Genomic DNA, 20,243 nt, shown 5'->3' with positions numbered 1-20,243 from the left:
CATCAGTGTTATGAAGACTAGAGGCAGCCTGCTGGCCAAGTTTTAATGTTAAACAGAGCACTGTGTACTGTGCTAAGATGAATATTTCATTATGAATGTCATAGCATGCAGTGAGATGACCCCGGCACTGTATAAAATGACCAGCATCCTGCTACTATCTGTGCACTGCTTTGGCAGGGATAATTAGATGAATCTATGCCCTGAAGATGTCAGGCTGTTCTGAGGTCAAAGGGGTGTCCAGTCTGGTGCAAGATGAGTGTAATATAATGTAATTATGTACCTACTATACTACCCAGTGAATGTTTTTAGCTGTTGACATCTCTAAGTGGGCAACCCATTTTAAGGCCACCAACTTCTCTCCTAATGACTAAATGGTGCTTCTCTTAGCTGTGTCCCCACATTGTGCCAGAATACATGTCATTTCTGCTCGATTTTTGTTCGCTATCAATTTTTAGAGGAACAGAAATAACAATAAAAACATTAAGCGTGAGCGATCCTCCCCATGTGGTTATTTGACTTATTGGCAAATTCAAATATTTTATTTTATTTTTAATAGTTTTTTATTCCAGTGATTCCTTGAGATCCCTGATTTCAGTTTTGTAAAAAATTATCTGCAGGTGAACTTTCTTCAAGCCCTCTATGTCAGCCTAAGTTAGACTCCGTGGCACTCATTCAGTGGGGAACGTGGTGAAGTTGTACGAGGTGTGTCAGCGAGATACAGCAGAGTCAAAAGCCCCGGGCACATTGTGTATTAAGGTTAATTTGAACTGATTAGATTAAGCAGTGGGGCTGTTTCTGTGGGGAGCAGGACCCGTTGCGGTGTGTCCTGCCGTGAAGGGTGCGTCGTGTGCTTTATCTCGTGCTTCTAAGTGAGCTTATAAGGGTGCTACTTCCTTCCTTAGGGATAGCAGGTCACATGAGTTCAACTCGTTGATAGCATATATCCAGCAGCTTGTCACGCTAGATGGGAGAGTCAAATTGGCAGTGTCTGGAACAAGGGAAGCACTTTGGAGGAGGTTGGTGAATGCTGGTTTTCATTAATAGTACAATCCTCCTCACTATTTTCCTATTACTGTTGTATTTGATGTTTATTATATTGAGTTGTGCTTATTTTTCTCTGTGTAGACTCTTGATAGGATGTTTCTTATTTCCTGTAATACTGCCTGAGACAGAGCAGTGAGCTAAACTCTTTGCCTATCAGTACATTTCAGTCACTCATATTTGTCTTTTCCTCTGCGATTTCTACATCAGAAGAAGCTTCAAAACATTTCCTTTTTCAAGCAAGGTCCTTCCAGTGTTCTCTGTCGTTTCTCCCTAAGCCTCCTGGAAGCCCCTTTCCCCCACTCTACAATATTTGCACTTATAAGAACACTGTGTGCTAAAACCCCAACTGAGCTACCACAAAATCAAAGATTTGAAAAGTCCTGTTGGCCTTAACAGATCACAAAGAGTACCAACCATTCTTCATGTTTTTTCAAGACACAAATTTGCCTTTGAGCTTTGAGATATTTAAGGTAAAAGCAAGCAGCTCTGTGAGGCTGTACTTCAACACAGCGGCCCTTTGAGCTCACACAAAGACAATATTGACAGCTTGATGTTTAGCAGGTAATGTTTACCATGTTCACAATCTTAGTTTAGCGTTTTAGCGTGTTAATATTTGCTATTAGCACTAAACACAAAGTACAGCTGAGGCTGATGGGGATGTCAGTAGTTCTGTACTGTGGAGAACATGAATATCTTTACCAAATGTCACGGTAATCCATCCAATAGTTGTCAAGACAATTCACTCAAAACCAAAAATGTCAACCTCATGGTGGCGCCAGGGGAAAAGTGAGCTGCAAGCAATCCTAATACAGATAACCTAGGAGAGACCTCCTACCTGTACGTCCCCAGACAGCTTAAAATTGACAAGAATTACATTCCTCACATTCCAGCCATGAGTCTGTGAACTAGCGAGTATGTTTTGCATCCAGAGTATTACTCCAAAATAGTTTTTTCGCAGAGGAATGAAACAATGTAACAACTGTGATGAGCATGGCTTATGATTCTTTTCATAAAATACACATGGCTGTGACTCAACTCATTAAGAGATGAAATTTGAAATCCCAATGTGAATATTATAACACATCCAGAGGCAAACTGTAAACACAATAAAATAAATTGAGAATAAATAAAAAAAAACGGTGCAGGAAGCGAAATCTGCAGGAAATGAAAGTGTTGGGGTGATGGCATGTGTGCATCACAGGAAAAAAATGAAAGAGGAAAGAGAGAGACAGAAACATCTACCTGGTTTACTCAGAGATACTTAGAGAAAATGATGAGCAGCTTGGTTAAGCTGACAGGTCTTAAATCTGTCTGTGGGGTTGCTTGGATATGCAGATTCATTGGCTGTGAGGATGTGACAAAATTCTGCAAACCTAGCTGATAAGACGGATGTAAACTGCTGGTATTAGATAAAGGAGTGAATATGCAGAATATGCCTTTGATTAAAGCCACTTGAAAAGATAAAGAACACTATAGAAGAACCGTACATAACTTCACATCCTCGATTCAACTTCATTTCCTGTCACTGTAATTTTTCTGCAAGTAGAGTTGTAATAAGCGGTGTGCTATTCAGCACCGACTTCAATCTGAATTCAAATTTATCACCTAGAGAAAATTAAATCTCACGAAGACATGGCTGGATATGGATGGTACACTTGCATTAATGTTAACATTGTTTAAAATTACATCAGCCAGGAATTAAAGTGTCTACATCTCCTTTCCAATTAAGCTCCCTTTACTACATATTAAGTGCTCAACTTAAGCTGCGGGCAGCGGAGGGTGCATTTCAACAGAGCTGGTTTTCCTTTCATTCTGTCTGGCATACAGTATATGTGAAGAAATTACTAAGCCCCACAAGATTTTAGTTTTTTGGAGAAAAAAAATACTGCAGCCAAATTGAGACTCTCTTCATCTGTAAGCTGCTTTAAGCCTCACTAACGGCTTAGCTTTCCCTTATTAGTATTGGCTGCTGTGTAGATTCAACAGACTACCCCCTTTCCCTCTCTTTGCCACCCATCTATTTACCTTTCATGCAACCATGTGCACTGATCACCCTTAAGCTCCCTCCCCCTGTCATCGAGTTGCATGTTAAGACCAGAGAGTGGTGATTTTATACAAATAGATCTTACTGATTGTTTGTCCAGCACGTATGCTCTTCAAACACAGCTTTCCTTCTCGAAGTCTACCTGAAAGAGCACTGAAGCAGAATGCGTTTTATCCAAGCGAAAACTATATGAGCTGTGAGCTCATGTAAGAATAATTTTCCACAGAATATTTCACCAGGGTGTATCTTGTTCCTGAGTACAGCACCATATTTTATGTATGTGAAAGGCACATCTTTTACTGAATAATCTAAGAATAGGATGATTTTCCAGCTAGATGTGCAGTGAGTAGCACCTCTCCTGGGAATCAATGCAAATGTGTTGGATATATTCCTTTGTATCTTGAGAGTGTCATCTATTGTATATTATATATCGGCTTTTCTCCTGTCTGTTTGACACCCAAAACAACAGCATTGAATGAACAAGTGTCTAGAGGCTGCTGGAGACTGCTTCTGTCATTTGTACTTTTGTACATTTGTACATACTTTTGAGTTTGGTGTAGAATGGATGATTTTTATGGAAATGTCATAACGGCAGATATGTCTGAAGTCTTGAATATTTAGAAACCGCAAACAAAGTCCACAAACTCTTTTGTACAACTTAGTGAACATTGGGGTGGTAGAGGCAGCAAATGTGTTGCTTTCGAGAAACAGAAGTCTTTCTCACCTACTGCATTCACAAAAAGGCTGTCACATTTCTCCTACATGGTTTGTTTATCACAGCCCGTAAGTAGGGGGCAGCAGTGCAGTACAGACAGTTAGTTGCTGTTGTTAATTGCTGCATTGGGAAGGGGATTATCAAAACAGCAGAGGCAGACGAGGCAGACGCTTGTGGCAGAGGTTGGATAAACATACTGGAATGTGTGCTGTTCTGAAAACTGTGAATTGATGTGCAAATTCACCGTCACATTCAAAACTGGCCTTCACAGGAAATGTTGAGCTTTGATTATAAATATGTGCCACTTTAGAAATCTAGACACAGATTAATAGGAAATATGAATTGCTCTGAACACAAAGCTGTAAGAAAACTAGAAACCATCTTCCAATGGGATCACACCAGCTGCGACGCCCGTCAACATGTTGACGTTCCAACCCATGAGTACTCAGTAGTGATTATTACATTACTACATGAGTCAATACTTATGGGTCTGACCACACCCACATACTAATATACATTTATACAGTGATCCGCGACTTAAAACAAATTTGGGCCAGGGCGTAAAGTGGGGGCCCTACTTCCTACCAACCTACCTCCAGCGCCCTTGCTCGGACCACACCCATCTTCGAACTCTGCCTTCATTTAGATCTCAACTACACACCTGTAAAGTTTCGTGACTGCATCTTGCACGGTTGTGATGCTATCGCGTTGACAAAATCTGTCCACAGACAGACATATAAACACCACACACAGACTCACAAGGTGAAAACACCAGCCGCACGCTGTCACGGCTGGTAAAAAGGAACAGTAAGCCAATGGTGACCACAAATACCTAAAATAAGTACTTCAACAGCTGCTCAACATCCACAGCTGTGGCACATTCTCTTTGATTACCTCCTAAAATCCTCTGTGTATCACACAAACATGCTTCCAGTGCTATAAACATACAGGAAATCCAGCTCTGTTGAAATGCATCCGCTGCCAGCAACTTAAGCTGAGCATTTGATATGTAAAGGGAGCGTAATTGGAAAGGAGATGTAGACACTTTAATTCCTGGCTGGATACCTACTGTATCCCCAGAAGGTGCTACTATGCCTCCTGGGGATACGGTACTGTATAAACACAGAAAACCTTTCTAAACACATTCTAACTTTGATTGATGACATTGTAAATTCAGCTATATTAATGAATCTGAACAGCATGCTGACCTTGTGCCGACCAAGATTTAATGATGAGATCCTGAATGGTTTATTTCAATTAATACATCATTAATACACCCAACTAAAAACTGCACATTTCCTGTGGTTTTACATGCTTTCTATTCTCTGCTATTAAGAAATTATCAGGTTTGCCAAGTTTCACCTGCCCATTTGGCAAAGCCAATCCTGTCTACCTTTAGCACACATTTTCACCAAATACCAACACCACCATGCCTAACTTGGACTTAGCTACAGCAGCATGGGTTGCATGGGCAAACACATAGGGATTAATGTCCCCTCCACCTTTGCGACAAATAAACAAAGCTACTTCCGCTGCAAGATTTTGACCAAGGGTGGAGAATCAGGAGTAGCTTCTCAAGGATGTAAGCATCCCATTTAGGGGGCCACGAAAGGATCAACTTCAGGTTAATCTTTTCAGGGGAAACCCTGGTGGACTCCTGGACAGCAGAATTCAAAGAAAACATCCACAGAAACCAAGAGGTAGCCTACACATTTCAGTTGGCGATCTAGAGAAAATAGGTCCATCAAGTCCATCCCTAACATCGTTGGAGTTTTCCATCCAGTTTCCCGTTGTCAGCTGGTTATGTGCCTCCAAAGATGAGCAGAGGGGTGCTTGATGTAAGTAATCCAGACGCTGAATTGTATCTCTTAGTGGGAAGAATGTAAAGTTGATATATGGTTTTGTTGTGCAACACTACAGTAAGGTCCCCCACAATGATGAATGACGTTGTTTGATACAGTGTCTAATACTCAGATCTTCTCTGTGCTCACCTTAAAAGGGCCCTCTGGAGTTTTCAATTCAATAGACTTTATTGCCATGACATTTGATGTGTTGCCAAAGCACAATTACAATTACAGACGACAAATATATGTATATATATATACATATATATATATATATAGCATGAATAAAACCCCTCATGATACACATGGTACATGGTAGAAATATTTAGCATAATATATTGTACATTGTCTACTTTCTGTGCCTGCCTCAAAAGTGCCAGCCAAAGGACTTGCGCTGCCAAGTAGGTTATTAATCACTAATTTAAAATGTAAAATCAAAATGTAGGAGTATTCCTCAGGTTCCTCAAGAGTCATTTATAGCAAGCAGTGAGGTTGCTTTATATTTCAGGTAGCTCTAGACAAAACAAAACAAAATTAGACCTAATGACAACAGCAAAAATAATCCACCTGCCCACTCATATTATCATCATCTAAAAAAAATATATAGCCTACAAAAATGTCACTCATTGTACAAATCATCCTGTCTTATGCTGAGGGAAAAAAGTAGCACGCTCTCATTTATTACAGGAATTCACTCAGCTAATATTTAATCTTGTGTACAGTATTAGAGATGGCATGTAACATTAACAATACCTGACAACATTCTCTATCACCAAGGCCGCCTGCCTCTGCCATTCACTTCATGCCTCTTCTGACATCAGTGGATAGTGGAAGAACTATAGTTTTGCTGAGTTACTGCAGTGACACCTGGGGGCATCACTACAGCTAAGTCTGCTATTACAGTTGACAAATGAAGTTATAACATTAACTGTGTTCAGATACAAAAGGTACACATCTCAGATTCGGAGGCATGCATAGCCTACTGTATTGCTGTCCTGTTAAATATCTCACCTTCATGTGTATGTTCTCAGACAAACAGCCTCACAAGTGCCTTTTTTCTCTAAACATAATCACTCGTCGGGCAATCTGCGTTTATTACCTGGTTTAGCCGAATAATGAGCTTCTTCTTGGGCATTGATCTCTAATTTCTTTCCAACTGTCTACAACAAGAGGGAAAAGGAGATCAAGCTTTCCTGTACGGTGAGGTGATACAGTTTAACAATCAAGCTAAATAAGCAAAAATGTGGACAGAATTAACCATGGTAAAACATTTCATGGTCATTAGCCATTAATAGTCAGATTTCTGCTTTTTGTTGATTCCCAACTGATGTGATTTTGTTTCATGAACATCTTGTCAGGCAAAATGAATCAGATATGAATTACAGCCATTCGGAAAGTGTAAATAATAAGCAATGTTTGCATTATCTTGGTAACACAGGAAACACAGTACACAGTATACACGGTATATCAATGCCTGCATTCCTTCATCCACTCTGCTAGATGGTGATGAATGAGTCTGATGGTGAAACTGACTGAGAAACAAGAAGAAAGAGCCTCATGCTGTTTCTTCAGTTTTAGTTGAAATAGCTGTCTCTGCTCCTCCAACCACCATGTATTTTGCATAGACTGGAAGGATCGTTTTGATGTCAGGCGCCAAGGACCAGCAGGCAGGTTAACTTTTAAATGCAAGATAGGGTTTCAAGATGTTTTTAAATGTCATGCAATGTGGTGGAAGTCAAGGATCTGGTGGTGATGAGCACAGTTACACTGCGGTAAAGGCTGATGCATTATATTTGAGAGCTTGTAATTGTAGGATGATTTTAAACAACTGCACCAGGCTACACCATGAAATTAATTACTTTTACAATTACTAAAATTGTACAGTAAATCCAAACAACACAATCCAAACCAAAAACAATTGCATTCATTTTGTTGTGAATTAAGTTGACCCCTAAAATAATAGGAGGGTTAATTGTACTGTTTAACTGTTATAGCTGCTGGAGTAGAACAATGATATAATATAAAGAGTGACTTCAATCAGTCCTGACTTCAGATCATACGGTATATATTAACTGGTTGTCTGCCAATGTGGGGTAAGGTTAACATTATTAAGATGAGTATTCTTCCTAAATGTTATTATATTTTACAGCCCCCCCAAACAAGATTCCCACTAAATGCTAGAATAGATCAGGATGGACTGCAGCTGCCTAATCCCCTTCTCGATCACTACTCATCAGAGCCTGCACCACCTTGATTTCATATAGAGCATATCTATATTTACCTGTATCTGCTAATAGCTTTACTGCATCGCTTCCCATTTCTTTTGTACCTCCATCTTTTCCCAATTTAAATTGATATGGAAAACAGTTGGCCGCATTCGCCATTTCTGAACTCCACTTTCTGTATCTGGTGGAATCCAGAGGTTGGAACTACACATAGGGCATATGTGACCTACACATGATTGATGTAGGGATGATGAAGTTAAAACATTTAATGATAATCAGAGTGAATTTGGAGTAAGTCATCTCTTAAAAGGTGTATTTGGTTCCGCTGGCTACCCTGAAACAACACACAGTATGTATTCTCTCGTATCATTGTATATGTTGGTAAAGGACATACAGTGTCAAAATATTTTGACTGGTTTTTGAATGAATCCAATGATACCACCGTACTTACATCATTGTGGGAAAATTACTTGAAAACACACATGAGTGGTCAGCTATTCTGGGCAACTCTGGCAACAAGTATTTAGTTCAGTTTAAAATTGTTAACGGACTATGTTGGACTCCCATTAAGCTTTATAGGGTATTAAAGTATGGAAGAATGTTAGAGATGTAGCTCTGATGGTACACTGGTGCATGTACTGTACTTGAGCTGTCCACCAATGCAAGTGTTCTGGTCTTCTATACATGACAAGGTAGAAAAAGATGTTGGTTTGATGATGAATGGGTGCAAACAGCTTTTATGTTGGGCAGAGGACTTGTACAACATTTGGAATCTGACCAAATATCTACTTTAAGTCAATAGCTTATTTTGCTTAGAAGAATTGTCACTTATGAAAGACTATAATTTGAGTTTTGCAGTCAGTGGAAGCTGAATTCCCAAACAGCCTGACTTTTAGTTTATTTATATATAGTTACATAAATACGTGAGGTTTTCACTCTCTCATATTATTTATTTCTTCTTTTTTTTTATCTCTTTTCATTCGTCTCACGTTTCCCGTGCTCCAGGGTCTTCAGGTGTACATACTCGCATGTCTGTACTTGAGTAGATTTGTTGGAAATAAATAGTATATTGTTTTGTATAGAATATGCAGACACTGCAGATGTATATTTTATACATGGGCTTTCTGTTGTGCATGCGTTCATGCATATGTGGGTGTGCATGCAGGTGTGCATTCAGAAACTTCTGGGTGTCTCTTTTTTCTTCTCCCCAAGCCCTTCTGTGTGGGTGGTGGAATAAGAGGGCGGATTTTGGAGATTGGGTTGGAGAGGGGGATGGGTTAGGAAACATTCTGCAGTGTGGTCACAGCATGATGTAATGCAGTCCTTTAACATGTTTATGAGGTATATTTAAGTGAATTGTTATGTATCCACCTGTAAGTATACTCATGCAAAATCTCAATAAAGAAATAATCAAAAACAAAGGACCAACTTCAGATTGTGTGTTGGTGTTCAAGGTTTCATTAGCGATATATTGTTAGTCCTCAATACTTTTACGTTGCTATTAAAATAAAAAACAAAGGTGATATCTTCCTCCCTGTGTTATGCCCTTATCCCCACTGTATCATCTCCATCCAAATCATACTTGTATATAAAAGCCATAGCAAAATTTGAACTCTCTGTAATTAACATTCGGCGTCACCTTCTGGATCACACAACAGTACCCCAGGTGTGCCTTCTGCAAACACTTTTGCTTTCAATACTTGGTTTCAAGTGGACAAAAAGAGTACTGTAGTGTTGTACTCTCTGCACCTAATGCTCATATCTGCTTCTTCAACCAATTTCAATTTCAATATCCAGCAGCTGAATTGTACCGTTGGGCCTGATATGAATCATTATGTATATGAAACAATGGCACAGCTACGTTGGCATGATGAGGCATATATCATCCCCAGTTCTCTTGGAACTCCATCATTTTGTTTTGTTAAGACTGATGGTGAGATCAGAAATGACTGGGTTCAATGTTGTGGTGGTGCAAGTGTCTGAGTAATGTTGGGGTAGTGTGTAGTAGGCTTCATGAAAGTATAGGTCTGAATTCTGCTGCCATTTGTCTCACAGACAGCAACAATGTACAACATGGTGTCCTTGGCTGTGTTGTGTACTTTTTTTTTCCAAGGTTGAGAGTCAGGAGTATTGAATTTTTCACAACAAGTGTGAGTCACCTGCAAGCTAAGCTCCATCTCATTTCTATGTTTCTGTCATCACTAGGGATAAGATCAACTCTAATGTAATGCTTCACCTGCAGTAATGTCAGGGCTTACTGTATCTGTTGCACCAAGATGCTATCTTAAAAAGGCCAGCATGAATTCAAGATGTAAAACTAAATATTTGATGATAGGTCATTGGAGTTGAATAGGCCAAAGCTAAAGCCACCAGTTATGTGTAGTACCCTGTAAACCCAGTAAAACTAGTATAAGTATGTATGATGGAAGACCATAACTTTAGCAGGAATCCACATGTGTAAACTCATTCATAAGGGCTCCCTTATTTGTTCTAATAATCTAATCTTATTTTGACACCATGTACATTTGAATTGCTTTAAAAATGATTATGGTTTATTTTCCCTTACTTTTCCGTTATCCAATGCTCCCTCAAACCAATGCCGATGAACTTGCATTATACAATTAGTTAAAATAGTAAGTAGAACTTTGATCATTAGAGCCTAAAAAAAAGATGTGAAATGTAAACAACAATAGTAGTGCTCTGGTTTGGTAGTGTATGGCATCTCATTTTATTTTTTTCAGACATTACAGAAGTAAATCAGTTTGAATAAGAACTACGGACTGTGATGAAAAAAATGTTTTCACTACATTTCCTATTAGATTTGGCAACGCCCGCGGGTGCAGCCTGAACTACTACAGCAGTTTCTACCAATGTGAAGGAGCAGCAATGATACCAAGGTCCTTTTGGATCACTAAATCCCTCACCCTGTCGCACAGAGTGAGGCCATAAACCCTCAGTCACTTGTATGCACAATCTCATTCTTTCGGTCACTGCCCAGAAACCTCATGTCCATAGGTCAGGGACACACGGAAGACTGACCAGAAAAAAAGAGAGTTGGAAGTGATGCACAAAATCGGCGGTCAAACTCTCTGTCCCTCTTACTCCCACTCCCTGACACACCTGAACTCTTCTGCTTGGATCATAGGACACTGTTAATGGAGCAGCACACCATTTATCCAGGAGAGAACAATATCCTCAGAAATGGAGCTGCTGCCTGAGCCTGACAGTAGTCTACAATGAATGTATTTTTCCTCAAAGAAATGCAAATTTATGTGACTAAAGTCCTCCAAAATCTAATCAGATCATCTACTATAGAGCAGTGCACGACAGGTTTCTAAGGGAAACCTGCGGTGTAAGTATTAGGTTTCTGGCATGTATTGTTCTTGAGTTATGTTCTCAAGACTGTGCCTACATATTCCTACAGACGCCACAATGATGGCATACAGTCCCATACATACTACTCTAAAATGAGACACAATGTGTTGTAATCATTTCTCAGATTATTACTACACATCTTCCTTTAGATTTTACTCTGTTCTTCTTATGAATTTGAATCACTGGGCTGTATTTCTTAATAAAATTCATCATAAATCAGAACAGTGCTGTTAGGATTCGATGACAAACACAAACTTGAGATGGCTTACTGTACTAATGAGAATCTACAAATACAAATTGCCACCACTCACTTCAATTATAATCAGATAATTTAGTTTTGTCTAAATGTGGAAAGTGCATGGTGGATAATCGTCACAGAAATCCAGTAAAACTATACACTATTTTCCTCTCTATCAACATAAAACTATTGAATAATATCAAAACGTAATTGAAATGCAATTTAATACTTCTCTAGTCTGTTTGAGGATGTCGGTTTGGTTGATTTGCTAAGTAACATTAAAACATATTATCTGATGATTTCAAAATGCTATTTCAGTCCAGATATTTGGCCTTAGATGAATTAAAATGAATTATCTTTTCAAATTGTTCATACAAAAGTAGGAGAAGCTTCTGCAGATTTTATAGATATGTAACATTAACAATGTAAACAATTTGGGTTTACATTGTTAATGTTACATATCTATAAAATCTGTGCTTCCTTGATTTCATGAATCCCACGAATAATCTTATATTAAAGAGTTGCATATTACTATTTATCAACTGCTTAGAACACAAAGGAAGTGATTTTTAGGATAATCAGAGGCAAGATTACAGCAAAATGTGGCAACCTAGTTGTTAGAAGTGATGCTGTAGATACATTTTTGCAGTATCATTATGAATATGTATAAACGAAAAGATCAAACTTCTTGTTTCATCCTCATAATATACAAGTGACTTCATACTGTAAGTGAATTTCTAAAATGGAACAATAAATTGTTAAAATAAGTTGAAATAAAGAGTTATTTAAACATGACATCAGGCCTGCATCCTGTTGTCAGATCCATCGACGGAACAATTTTATTAAAATAAATCATGTCTGATTGCTTGAAAGTACCTTACTGTTGAAGCAGTATTCAAATTGCCAACAGTGACACATGCTGTCTTTTAGACTCTGTCTTACTTATTTTTTTCTCCTCTTCCTTTTTAAGCCAGAGAACGAGTGCTGTTTTAGAAACATCTAACAAGATTAAGAGGTGAGTGCCACGTACCTCTCTCACCCATGACTACCCGTTTGAGACACAGAAAGAGGCCATTTCTATGGAAATGCAATGTTTACACGCATGGGAGAAGTCTATTATCTGCCATTTTGAAAATGTTAAGAGCACAGTGCTTCCTGGGGTTTCTCCCTCATATTGCTTTCAGCATTTTCTTCCTTGTTTTTCTATTTTTTCCTGTGCTCATCCAGAGGAAAAACAAATGGTGTAAATGTCTTTGCGCCTGATTAAACACAAACCCTTTCTTTCTCATGCACGTCTATATTGCTGGAGATATATCTCACTAGTGTCCTCCAAAGTACCTCTTCCCCTCCAGAAGCTGAATGGGGCCTTTTTCACCTTGAAAGCATTTAAATGGAGTTGGTAGGATTGGGCCCTTCTCTCTCCACTCTAGCAAGGTGTGTCAGGAGTTCAATGGTGTTTTGTGGAGCGTGAAGGTATACAGAGGAAGCAATGTGTCCACTGCAAGAGAATAAAGTGATAGTAAGACATTGACAACACCACTCATCTCCAAGAAAGAAAACTGCATCTCTTGAGGAGAAACATCTTGTGATGTCCAGCTTTGATTTCAAGAGTCCTTCGCACATTACTTTAAAAGTGTCCCGAGAGGTTTGAGATTTAAAGAACAGTGTCCAACTGGAAAACAACAGTAAGACAAGAGCTTGAAAGAACCTACATTGTAGAGTCAATTTTTAACATAACTATATTTTTTGAAATCATCTCTTTGCTTTGCAATGGTAGACATTTGGATTGCATAGGTATTCAGTTATGGTGTCCACCCCCTGAAGGGTCCAGTTCATACTTCCTGCCTTCTCAAACAGAGACAGAGGGCAGCGTTTCAATGGATTGGATGGACATTGCGCTCTGCTTTAAAACTGGTTATGCCTTTTTCAAACTGTAGTTACTTATATACAGATACTATAGCCTATTTCATGAAATAAAATATGACAATTGTAGTTGTCATATCCAACATCTTTGAATCAAGCAGATTTTGCTAATCAATTCAATCACAACTCTGCAGGCTGTACATTATCAGAGTACTGTCCAGGTACAAGAGTCTTCCATGTGACCATCAATTTTTATGAGTTGGTTCAAAGTCTTGGGTTGGGACTGTTCAAGCAGGAAATCCCCCATTGGGATTTGCTCCTTGAGCAGTCAGATGGGCTTTCCCCACACAGTCGGCTTGCACTCGTCTCTCTTTGGTCAGCCCATGACTAACTCATGTTGCATTGGTAAGGAAGCACAGAACACATTGTCCCTGACAGCCATGAAAACACCCCCACACATTATCCTAATAACTTTTGGAACTCAGCCAATCTGAACAATAGGGGGAGATGCGCATAACAGAAACTCACCCCAGCCACCAAAAGGCTCAAGTCACTGCAACTGATGGATTGTAATGTAATTGTAATATGATTGATCCCATATGGCGCAATTTACAGTTCAACACAGTATGACTTTATTTATCATATCGAGCAATTTGAGAACCAGAGTAACTCCGTGATCTGCAATTCAAAATGATAAGCTGAAACCAGTACCCTGTGATGTTGATTCTCAGTGTGATTGGCACTATAAATCCATGGATTCATTGGTTTTAATGTTTATGTGAAAAGTATTGCTCAATGGAGCTTTTTGTCACAGTGGAACAATATACAGTTTTTCCACTGTCCTGTATTTGATGTTCCTCTTTGTTGAAACAAGATATTGGAAGTCAATAAAAGTAGGGCAACATTTATATTAAAAAAATATATAAAAATACACTTTTTTCTCGATGGAAAGGGAAAAGGCAAGGGGCACTTCAAAAATATATGGTGTTATTGGATGTCTTATACTGTGTATCTTAACATGGAAAATTGGCTAGTAAGGTGAAAAAGTCACATTTCTATTACACTGTGAATGCATTGTTATCAACTAAACACAACTCAAATACTGGTTCAACAACTTTTACTACAAAAAGCTATACACATTCTATTATTATGTTTGGAACCACAACAACAGTGTGCAAATATTTGAATGCTGCAATTTTAAAATCATGTGTGATACCGTATGGCTATGACTCATACAGTTATTACTGTTATTGTGGCTTTTTAAATGATCTAGTTGTGCATGATAGGAAAATGCTCAAATCATTGGAGTACATTTTAAGGCAGTGTTCCTGGCATCCACCGGACTGAACACCCTAAGCTGTTAGACAGACGTTTGTCACTTGTACACAAGGTTGGGCTTTGTGGTCAGGACACATGTCTACTCGGTCTACTCTCACTAGGGCTGAGCATGCCTGGTGTTGAACACACTGTCACACACACCATCTGTTACCTCCAACACTCCTGGCTTGGACAAACACGGTTATGAGTAGGTAATGGTGCGGACAAAACTTGTGACCTTGACACTGTCTCCTATGTGTGATCAACAGAGAGAGAGAGGTAGATTAATGAGAGCCGGTAGCCCTTTTGATTTTGGTTTGTAAGAGAAAGGCAGCAGAATCTCACGTTGCCAGGAAACATGTCTGTCCCAGTGTGTGATGAGAGATGGAGTCTTTCTCTGCCTCTCTTATCTTATTCAACTTCAAAGATAAACATCAAATCACCTCACTCAATAAACGTACATTCTCTTTTATGACCTTATGCTAGACATCAAATGCCATTTTGCAATTACTTATGCCACATGCCATTTTCTCCTGGATTTCTCCATTTAATGTCATTCCCAACCATATAATATATAATTTCCCAGATATATATAACACCTATTTTCAGAGGATGTGTTCATTTGCATCTTCTTGCCATAAGTGAGGTGTAGGTAAGACTGGCTTGGTCAAAGATGATCATCGGCATCTCTGAGTATAACTCAAGTTCTGTAATGAGTACTATGATTGACAAAAAAAAAAGACCAGTTTGATTTGAAACATCATGTATCATGTGTCAGATTTCATACAATTTGAGTGCAGCAAGAGAGCAAGGAGTGCTTGTAAATATGTCTTGTATTTTATTTACTAACATTTTATTTGGGGCTCCTGAATGGACCTTTGTGTGTGCCATTTAGAGTGTTTTCTCAGCAAGATAACAAGAAAACAAAATCAGTGGTATAGAATTACTCATAATATGGTGACAAAAACGTCACAATGTCTCTTAATCTCATTTCAACACACCAATGCCGTACCGCCTTGTTGTGCAGAACTTAAACAGAAAGTGTGGTCTATTGTTCAATACATCATATATATTGAATGGCAAGCCCTGTATTAAACAATAAGCTGCGGTATAATCAGCTCTAGGTTGTCACTAAGCTAAAAATGGACTGGCCTGACAGATGTAACCAAATCCCGTGACATGTTAATGCTTTATTCTAAAATCTCTCATTTGTGTTATTTACAGTAGATGTAGTCTGAGTGTTGATATAATTCTAGCAATAACTACCAATATCTGAGCAGTTTCAGTGGTTCAGCAGGCCATCTGATAGCATGTGTTTCACCGTACACAGTCGAGTACATACTATCTCAAACCTCATGCCTATCACCCTTAACAGTGACAATGTCACTGGATGATGCTCATCAATTACATTTTCAGTGTGCATGTATATTATCTGTTGCATTAAGGCACTGACGGTTTTGGCTTTCGCTCCATTGCAGTTTTCCACTTTGTCTAGTACTTTCTCTCCCAATTCTCTTTGGTAGGAGATGTGAGATTGATGCTAACATTGAAGTGAGTAAGTGCTTATGATGAATAGCAACATTAACGTGTATTAACTCATTGGGCACAATTAGCAACATGTTCTTGAAGTTTCCTTCTCAGATCATTAAAATTCACCTTGATTGATTATGTGAGGTTATTCATTTCTTGAAAAGCCTATTTATTATCTCCTTGCACTTCTGCACAGGACGTGCAACGGGTTAAGGTCAGCCTCTGCATAAAAGCTGAAAATCTGTGACAAGTTACTTAAATCCTTCACTGCATTGTGTTTTTTCAGGGACGGAAATACAGTACTTTTTTTTTTTTTTTTTTCAATATTCCAGCACAGGCTTGCACTATTAAAGCACACACAAAGAGCTATTGGGAGGCAAGAGGTCTTCACAACACCATGAACTGAGCTGAGTTGCCATAAGAACAATCTGACTGGAAAATTCTATTGAAAACATCATTCTCTGATGGATGAGATCCCTCCAATATAAATGATTGTGTTCACTTTACACCCCCTTCATACAGGCTCTATTTAACCATCGTCACACAATTATTATTCGATCTACTTCTGTGAACATAGTGCCAAAAATGGTTTAATTTCACCCTCTGGATCAATAGCACCTGATGCGGCCCATCTCATTCTCGTCTCATGGCGAGGCACAGCATTTATAATGCTATTGACAATATTGAGCAGTATTGATGACAAGGCAGGATAAGCACCTCAGGCAGTGGGCAAGAATGAAGTGCCATTTCTTTACAGCTGCTCACCTTTGTAATAGCTTTTTCAACCATGAACATGAAAATAAAATACAACCTAGTAAAACTGGGGGGCTTTGTTTAAATTCTTTGACTTGACACATTGTGTTTTTGATAGATATATCTGTCTAGACTTGAATGAAGTAGTGATAAAAAGTACAGAAAAAATGCATCAACACTGTGAGGTCAGATCTGCAAGACAGAGGAGGCATGTTTGTTTGTTGGAGAAACAAAATGGCTCCAGTGACAGATCTACTGTATCTCAAGTTACAGTTGCAATGTTTCATACCAGAGCATTAGCTTGGGGATGTTTCTTTTATTTTAATTGGATTGTCCTGATTTACTGAATGTGTAAAAGTAAACCTGGCAGACTGTCCTCCGTGTGTGCACAGGACAGTGTCCTGATGCTGCATGTTAAAACAATGTTGGGAGCAGATGAGAAGAAACAAAACACAGACACAACACTTCTGTATGAGAGAATCTGAGATTTAATGAGTTTTGTTTTTTTTTGTTATTTGTAACCTGATAAGGACAGCCATGCAATTAAATACAATTAAACACTAATTACAAAAATCAAAACCCACCGAGGGCAATGTTAAGACATCTAATCTTGCCAAGAAAGAATCGAAAGGAAAGAGAGAACACAAAAACTGACCAACAGAACGGCCAAAGCAGCATACTTTCATGTAAATACATATTGATCGTGTTGCAAAGACTGCGTCTAGTGAATTTATCAGCTGTTTGTGTTAAATTGCCTCCCAGAAGAAAAAAAAAAAGGGAACGAAACACTAACGAGCGTCATTATCAGCATCCAATTGTCCAGAATGTGGAGTGCCGCTGAGTTTTAGTGCTCACGTCTATTGTCTATCTCATATTCGCCGGTTAGTTTCTCCCAGGGCAGCGAGGGTGGAGAGGAGGGGCCGTGCTGTGCCGTGCTGCGCCGTGCAGCTTCTCACCTCTGACTGAATCCCGTCTCCACCTTTCGTCTCTCAACTTGTCCCGCGTGAGGATGGCTGCGTCTCCCCGCGGTCGCACCCGGTAAAGTGTCGGAAGAATGCGGTCGGAGGGGGGAAACCGTCGGTAACTGGCGCGTCTTTTTGGGCGTCGGTGATGTTTGCAGTTGGTGACTGCAGAAATTTCCAACGTGTCGGGCGAGTCGACAGACCACACTGCTCACTGGTGCGCTCCTGGAGAGGAAGAACGGACACGCGAACGAGAATGATTTCTCTCAGCGGCTGAAATAACTGTTTGTTTTTTTTGTGTGTGTGTGTGGTTGTTTTAGTTCACGAACTTGAGACAGTAAATTGTCACCAAGTCGCACAAGTGAAAACAGGATTGATTGATTCATTGACTGCTTTTTCTTTTCGCTTGAGGAGGAATTCATGCGCCGATAGCTCACGGGGCCAATATGCCAGAATGGGTCCTCTACAGTATTTATTTCTCTGTGGACTTCTGTACACCCAAACCGACGGTAAGTTTATGAATGCATATTTTAGCAAATGCTGTGGTTGAAATCCTGTCTTGCCTCACATTTAGCTTGTGAAACACACACTGGGCTGTGACCTGAAGCCTATTCGACCCACAGTCTTGTCAGTTCAAGTGCATCAAGAAGACACCGAGTATGATATATCCCACATGATGTACTGCGAATGTCTTGTTCCTCTTGAACTTGTGTTTAAAATGATAAATGCACCATGCCAGTTCACCTTATCATAGTTGGTTCATTTATTCTTTATGTATGATATTGTGCCAGGCCAACTAGCCAACTATTTAATGGCTTTGGTAGACGAAAGTTGCTCATTTATTCATGAGGGCTGCCCTAATTGAACACATTTGTTACTTGAGTATCTTTGGCAGCTTTAAAATTATTTTCGCACGTATTGTGGTTTGATATGTGTGCTGGCATATAAAAAAAATGCCAAACACTAAACTTTTTTTTATTCTCAAAGAAAAAAAGGCCTTTATAAATGATCTATAGAACTCCCTAGATCTCACATGCTGGTTGTCTTGTACTTGCATAGTCCTTCAAAAGTGTTGCAAACTAGTAATTTATCAGACTGACTCATCTTGGGTCATGTTCTGTGGCCTAATGCACAAGGTTGCTCAGGCAGATGATGGAGCTAACTGTATGTCCTATAGTTGAAATGTCTAATGTGCCATTGAGAAGATGCTTACTCATATAGTCTGGAGATTTGCCCCTGACTGTTATTGTCTACAGGTTACTCATACAATACAGGGACCTACTGCACACATGTGCAAAAATGCTGCTGCACTTCTGAACAGGAAGTGTTATCCTTATCGTGAAGTGTTTTGTGCTACATTGTCCCCTGCAAGTCCAGAGAACATAAATCTGTGTCAGTGGAGTAAATGCAGGGCAGGTGTGATCAAGTGGGTGTAGATTTGGGTGGTACCAGGACATTTGAATGACTGTGTTGCCAGTTTATTTTGCACAGCACATCTGTGCAACCTAAAGTAAAGTAATGAAATGCAGATAATCTCACAGTATCTTTGTGGAGCTTATAGTGATGATTTGTTTTTTCTAGGAGGTGTTGATTGAACTCTAATGTGATTTTTGAGGCTGTCGTCTGTATTGGACTGCTACTGAAAGGTGTTTCCAATGTTTTGTCAAGTCCATTTCACTTAAATGGGGGTTTAATCAACACATTTCTGACACGATCTCGACAAATACGCAACACGCTTCATCATTTGCAGGGCTACTGCATTGGCTTGTAATCTATTCTGCAGGTAATAAATGGGCAACTCTGTGTACATTTCAGCCTTTTCGATTTAGTATTCAAACATCTGTGAGAAGGAGGCACAAGTAATCCCAGTTGACGGTGTCTGACTATGCCTGTGGCAATACTGTAGGTGATCTGTGATCTATTAGAGAGGATAATGCTGAGAGTGTGCAGTCTGTGCACAATACAATTTTTATTACACAGACTGTGTGCCCATTTTGACTGTTTGTATTTATTTCTTCTAGTCTTTAACAATATTACTGATTTTGAATTTGCAGGGCTCAGACTCACGTTGTGGTTGTGACACCTCAAACTTAATTTTCAAATGGCAAAAATAACCTGAAACAATGGTGCTCTTAGCTTGACAATCAAATGAATATTTTATAAGCCTAAATTGAGTTCCTTTGAACTCTAATAGTAGACAGATGTCACCTCAAAGTGACTTTTATTAGAATGGTCCCTGCTTACAAGCCTTCAATATGTTCCTGACCAGCTTTTCAGCTTCAGCACCATGGATAGATCCCCATAAACAGGCCCAGTGGCAGAGGAAAAAAAGT

The 20,243-nt window shown here is 39.2% G+C and overlaps 1 protein-coding gene across 1 annotated transcript in view; it reads left to right on the top strand.

Moving 5' to 3' along the window:
* Positions 1 to 18,364: 18,364 nt before the first annotated feature.
* Positions 18,365 to 20,243, top strand: part of LOC139295496 (roundabout homolog 2-like) — a 72,683-nt gene continuing 70,804 nt past the window's right edge. The window contains exon 1 of the mRNA XM_070917691.1: positions 18,365 to 18,419. Within this exon, the coding sequence (XP_070773792.1) occupies positions 18,365 to 18,419 (55 nt within the window). The remainder of the gene's footprint in view (positions 18,420 to 20,243) is intronic.

Source organism: Enoplosus armatus, chromosome 13, assembly GCF_043641665.1.
Source record: "Enoplosus armatus isolate fEnoArm2 chromosome 13, fEnoArm2.hap1, whole genome shotgun sequence".
Taxonomy (NCBI): Eukaryota; Metazoa; Chordata; class Actinopteri; order Centrarchiformes; family Enoplosidae; genus Enoplosus; species Enoplosus armatus.
Note: the sequence above shows the minus strand (reverse complement) of the source record. Positions and strands in the feature narration are given on the sequence as shown.